General features: G+C 38.8%; 1 protein-coding gene across 1 annotated transcript in view; it reads left to right on the top strand.

The window, feature by feature from the left end:
* The first annotated feature begins 1,235 nt into the window (after nucleotides 1-1,235).
* Nucleotides 1,236-6,703, top strand: part of ASIC1 (acid sensing ion channel subunit 1) — a 123,688-nt gene continuing 118,220 nt past the window's right edge. Inside the window, exons 1-2 of the mRNA XM_072403211.1 lie at nucleotides 1,236-1,551; nucleotides 5,441-5,806. Of these exons, the coding sequence (XP_072259312.1) occupies nucleotides 5,448-5,806 (359 nt within the window). The 5' untranslated portion in view covers nucleotides 1,236-1,551; nucleotides 5,441-5,447. The remainder of the gene's footprint in view (nucleotides 1,552-5,440; nucleotides 5,807-6,703) is intronic.

Below are 6,703 nucleotides of genomic sequence, written 5' to 3'. Positions count from 1 at the left end.
GGGGTCAGGACAGTGTAACCCTTAGGATGCAGAACTCAGCAGTATGTAACACAGGGTGCAGAGGTTAGGAGAGTGTAACACATATTGTGCAGGGTTGAGAAGTATGTAATGACAGAATAGAAGGTTTAGGAGTACATTACCCAAAGAGTGCAGAACTCAGGAGTATGACCACAGAGTATAGGGGTTAGAAGTATGTAATGCACAGAGTGCAGGGGTGAAGATGCAAACGTTGCAGCATACAGCACTCATACTGGAGTCATGCTTGTGGCCCTGCCAAGTGTTGTTATACCCGGATTCGGGCACCAACAAATGATAAGACAGTTATCCACAGCTCAGGGAACCCTTGGCAACCTCTGAAAGAACTTTAGGGTACCACGCAATCTTGGTTGAAAATAGATAGTTTATCCAATCATTTTTTTTTTTGCAAAATACTCTTTACGGTCCACAAATTAGGAATGTGTTATTTGCCCAATACTATGGATTTTAACATTTTCCCCTTAACCATCTCAGAGAGGTTGAGAGTATGTTTTAGCTGTAATCATATTATTGATAGTAATTATCAACAGTTCCAGAGAATATTGTATACATTTTTATATCAGTCAGTGGGCTAAACAACCTTTCTGTTCCAAAAAAAAAGCACCCTGTACTCAAATTGGTCATTCTAGCAAAAAAGACAAATATTTTTTCATCCAATTCCTAAAATGACCTGGCCAACTTCCTTCCGAAGCACCTGCTATGGTATTGTGAATGACAAAAGTGATTGTGTGCAGCAGCCCTGGTAGTATTAATCAGTGTGCTGAGCCTGTGATGGGGATGCTGTCACATTTGGACTCTTTCTGATAGGATGCTGTCACTATTAAATGGCAATATCAATCACTATAACAATACTATAAAAGTATTTCTGTGACCAAGTGAAGAGTTCTTTCAGTGGCTCCACCATACATCACAAAAAAGACTTTATTTAGTATAAATCAATGTGTTTTTTTATCCATTGATGGCATGAATAACACAAAGTATGCAATCCTCTCTTCCCTAGCATTTGCACATTTGTGTGTAATGGATTGTGTGTGTTGTTGTGAATGACACAAGTGCCTTTTGTGGATCTGGAAGAAGGTGAATGAGTGAAGTGTTGCTGGGCAGGTCTCTGTATAAGGGGCATGGATGATGGAGCTGGTGCTCTTCACATCTCTGTATTAGGGGGATGGATGATGGAAGTGATGCTGTGTCTAGCAGCCTCCCTCCACTAATTCCTCCTGTATTGGTCCTGGCTGATTCTAGCACACAGTAGCAGCTTCCCTGCTATGGGGGAGCAGCTGGTTATTTTGGGGGGAAGGGAGCTGGTCACACATATACAGACACACACACATTGCCATAGCTGAGCCATTGTAATAGAAGCAGCATTATCCCAGCTATAGGACATCAGTGGCTGCTGTGTGACTCTGCGGTAAGGTGTGGGGGTCCTGTGCTGTCTCTGCGGTGAGGGGGGAGTGCTGCTGCTATATGCCATCTCCTCTTTAGTGCAGAGTGTGATCAGACTGGCCCTGCCTGCAGGTGAGTGCTTTCAGCCCAATACATCTAGGTGCATGCATGTTCACCATCCATCCATCTCTATGGCAAGCTCTGCATCATGCCACATCCATAGTGTGTGTCCTTGTGCATGATCCATGTGTGTTAATGTTGTATTAGTATCTGTACCCTCTGCATATAGGACACAGCCATAGGTAACATGCAGTCTGCTGTGTATTCCCATCTCCAGCCCAATTCTATAGATGGCTGTGACTGCAGGCGGCTCAGAACCAACAGATTACACATCTATCAGCTGTATGCGTTAAGTGAGATGAATATACAATTGTGCGCCTTGTTTTTAGCACTGTATAGGTGGCTGTTTGAGTGCATGGTACATGAGAAATATACTGCAGGGTTGTCAGTGTTGGGGTAAATCTGTGGCAGGGCATACCAGAGTTTGGATGCAAATGTGGGCATGATTGCAGGTTTTGGGGTAGATTTGTGGCAGGTGATAGTAGAGTTTGGATGCAAATGTGGGCATGCTTCTTTGGCAGAGGATTTGAGAATTTGGATGCCAGTCTGGGCATCTTTGCAGGTTTTGGGGTAGATCTGTGGTAGGGTATATTAGAGTTTCAATGCAAATCTGGGCATTGTTGTTGTTGTTGGCGTAGATCTATGGCAAAAAGTGTTGAAGTTTGAATGTAAATGTGGGCATTTGTGAAGGTTTTGGGGTAGATCCGTGCCAGGGAATACTACAGTTTGGTAGTAAATGTGGGCATCTTTGTAGGTGTGTCTGAGCAGAATAATAGTGGCATGAGGTTTATAAAGAATACAAAAAAGTCCCACTGGCTACATTGGTTTTTGCCTCCTTGGCATTCAGTTTCACCCCCTGTTGTGTCTATGTGCTTATGGTCCTGTTAGCCTTGGTGGCCGGGGGACATATCTTCATCAATTCTGTGTACACATTCCTTCTACAGTAATACTTTTCAACATTCTCTAATTTGTGAACATGTGACATTTATTCACACTTGATCATTCCACCAGACCATTCTTCTGTTTTCTTTATATTGTGTTTATAAACTTATGCAGTGTTTATGTATACAATATGTTGTTGTATTTATTATAGCTTATATAGACTTAGTGTGTTGTATTTATGCCTTATGTTACATGTCTTGATATTTGAATAGACAGCCATGGTCTCTCTATGCATGCAGATCTTCATTACCATGAGTTAAATATATCATTTAGTGTAATGTACGTTAGCTCTGAAAAACATCTTTAAGAATTAAAGCAAGCAAACGAGAGATGATACAAATTTGCAGTCACATTAAATTATCTTTTACTTTAAATCTAATATTAGTAGAGGAAGAATTATTTAAATGCATCACTTATGTAGCTGTCTGCTCCCTTAATAGGGATAAATGTGTAGATTTTCCTGTTTAAGCTTACAGTCACATAGACTTTTCTCCTTTTCGTAGCTCTTAATTTGCCAGTCTCAGATTCACCTGTGGCTTTGTTCAATGTAAATATTAGGGCTGAATTACCAAATGGTTTGTGTCCATGTTAATGAGCATTAGGTGATATATAGGTGAATTTGTTTTATTTCTCACTAACTTGATTGGGAATGTAAAGTATGCACAGGCTAAGGTGAAAAATACCCCACTAGTTGTGTCTTTAATCTCCATTGCCAGAAGGATAAAGCCATTTAAATGTAATATTGTGTTGGTTGTCATTGACACATGGGTAGTCAGATGCTATTCATTGGCCATAGATAAAACAGAGCAAGCAATTGCTACACATTTCAAAAGCCAAACAAATGTAGCAATTATATTTTTGTATTAATGTTTCTTTAGCTGTAGACATGGAACACACACTTGGTGATATAGAGAGAGTAATGTAGCATGCAGATCACCGACTATATTGGCAGTGTTCATAAATCTGCTTATCTGCCCCACGATAAGGAACAGTAGGTCAAAGTGCAAAGCTAGAAGAAGCTTTTGTTCCGGAGTCGTGTTCTTACCATTTATATGAAATAGGAAATAGAAAGTAGAAATAGGAGCTATAGCATTTATTTTTTTATTGAGTGTTATTATTACATTTGTATGTAGTTCCACACAGAATATGATTTTTTACCCATTTCTATATAACAATCTATAGGTTTCTGTTATTGATAAATAGATAGTTCACTCATTTCTTCATTATACAATAAAAGTGGAACTTTTGAGTTGCATTTGAACCATTTAAATAGACCCTCATTACTTTACAAATTGTAGGAAAAAACTAGAAAATGTGTTCTTTCTTACAATGCTTTCTTTTCCATATTTTTTTATTTACGCACAAAAGTGGAGATTTATTTAAGGAATTTAAGCTACTGACTCACCGTGGTGAATTACTACCTTGCAAAGGATAATTCACTTGCTCTGGTGAATGCAACTTGATCTTTAGCCATCTTGATTGGCCATGGCTGGATGATGTAATTTTGGTGCATGTCTGTCAGAGTTCATTCAGTCCTGGCAGCCCCAAGGGATACCCGGTGTATCCCCGGCATCATACACTGAGCTGCCCAGACATAGCTTTACTTTGTCTCTGGACACCCCATTTACAGTTCTTGGCTATGCACTGAAATTAGGTCGACAGGAAGAAGGGGGAATATATGAGAAATGGGATTTCATATAGATAACAGGATAGTATGCTTTAGGGGAACATACAAATACCTTTTTATTTAATAAAAGTCACACTGAATTACACATTGAGTGATTCTCAGAAGTTCAGATATTCCTGCTCCCCTCCCAAGGTATCTGTTTTGTATTTGGAGACAAGAAGGGTGGAAGGCTGCAGATTCACTTCTAGAAGGGAGAAGTTGGAATAACTCATCTTCCTAACCTAACTTCTACTGTGAACTTTGGGAATGAATTGCTCCACTATGACTACAGTTTGCAGGTCATATTTTAAAGCTAATGTACTACTTAAAATAAATATATTTACCCATAGCTTGACCATAAGTTCACTTTCAATGGTTTTACGAATATTAAATAATCAACATCAAAACCTGACATCAGGGAAACAAACCTGCAGATTGTGTTAGCTATATGGACAAGGTAAGAGTGTTTTGTCCTTCATCCATCATATAAAGAAGAAAGGTGGAAAAGAGGGAATTATATTTAATCATATTTAATTTAAATAAAATCTATCCCCAGACCACAGCCCAAAGGTATTCATCAAATAAAGGACGAATAAAAGTAGAATGTTTACATGGATAGAAGGAAGACCAATGAAGATTTACAAGTTATATATTCTTTTTTGTTTTCTCACTTAATAAAAATCACCAAATAAAATAAAAAAGTTAGAAATTATGTGGCAAAACAAAAATGCAATGCATGGTGGGGGCTTGCAGTTCCACATTTACCATAATACAAAAATGAATAACCTATACATACAATCCTTTACAATAAAACCGTGCATTGTGCATTGTGTTTATTGGGTCATGCAACCATATTCTCATCTCATCTTGGTTCCATGTTAGTAAAGTGAAATGGACTTTGTGGCTTGGGTTCCTCCAGTTGGTAGTTAGTGAATTTCCCATGCACTCCAGGCCAGTAAAGATAAAATGTAAAGATGCCTTTTTGTACCATAACATGACCTGTATGTATAAAGACATAGGTCACCTAGTCAACATACTGATTGAGTTGGCTAGAATTTTTTTTGTGATTATCACTTCTTTGACAACAGCGTAGTTATAGTTCCGAGACATTTCAGGGATGCAAATGATCATTAGACCTTTTCTATGGGTGGCCCAGTTGTAAAAGTCTTCTTATACACTGGTACTGGCTTAGCTTTAGATATATAAAACAATTAAAAATGGAATGCATAAGACATATGCACAGAAATAAAGGTTTTACCATGTGATGTTAATCAGCATTTCCTATCTTTATAGTGCCCGAATGGATGTGAAGGAACCAGAGGAGCTGGGCAGTCCCCAGCCATTAACGCTTCAGGACTTTGCAAGTGGCTCTACTTTGCATGGCATTGCTCACATCTTCTCATACAGTCGCTTCTCATGCAAGAGGTTGCTCTGGATATTGTGTTTCCTTGGCTCCATGTCCCTTCTGCTATTTGTGTGCAGTGAGAGGATCATCTATTACTTTGAATACCCACATGTCACCAAACTGGATGAGATTGCAGCTTCCAGGATGATCTTTCCAGCTGTGACCTTATGTAACCTCAATGAGTTCCGCTTCAGCCGAGTGACGAAGAATGACCTTTACCATGCGGGGGAGCTACTGAGCCTGCTCAACAACCGGTAAGAGTAACTCCACAAGACATACTGGCAACATTTCCCCCATTTATCAGTTTTCCTAATGGAACCAAATAACTGAAGCAGCAAAAGCAAATGGGGTCCCATCTTTATTGGCTGCACAAAATTGTAAAAAATACTTGTGACAAAAGTTGGCTAATTTCCTCCAGCTTTAACAACATCACTGTTCTTTTAACAAGATCCCAGGTAAATAAATATCCCAAATTCCTACACTACAACACAACAAAGTAGCCTATATGGCTACCCAACATTCCCAAGATCTCGTCAAAAGTGTGGTGATGTTGCTTATGAGCAGAAGTGTGCATATGGTAACTAAATTGATTTCTTTTTGACATTTTTGTGCAACAAAATTGGATGGGGTAAGGGACCCTTAATGAATAACCAGATTTGCTTTAAGGTTACAAAGAAGGGCACACTTTGCATTTGTAGGAAAAGAAGTTTATTCTCCAAACAAGGAAGGGATTCTTTACTGTAAGGTGTGAAAATGTGGAATAGACTTCCTCGGGAAGTAGTTTCAGCAACTACTATAGATTGTTTTAAGAAAAAGCTGGATGCTTTTCTAGAAGCACAGAATATAAGTGAGTAATAAAGCTGGTCCAGGGAACATCTGATTGGCTTACGGGATGAGAAAAGAATTGTACAAGGGTTTTTTTTGCCTTCCTCTGGATCAAATAGATCTATAGGGTTTTATATCTGGGATATGTTTATTTCTGTAGTGGTTGAACTTGATGGAATTTTTTTCAACCTAACCTACTATGTAACTATATGTTGTGCATTTACGGCTGTGATGATAATGTGGCCACTATGGGTTCAGCGGGTGAAGTAGTTACAAAATGAAATTGCTTCTTTGCTGACAATTATGTTTTCTTACTCCTATTTGAT

The sequence above is a fragment of the Pyxicephalus adspersus genome, chromosome 1, assembly GCF_032062135.1.
Source record: "Pyxicephalus adspersus chromosome 1, UCB_Pads_2.0, whole genome shotgun sequence".
Classification (NCBI taxonomy): Eukaryota; Metazoa; Chordata; class Amphibia; order Anura; family Pyxicephalidae; genus Pyxicephalus; species Pyxicephalus adspersus.
This window is presented reverse-complemented; position numbering and strand designations above follow the sequence as displayed.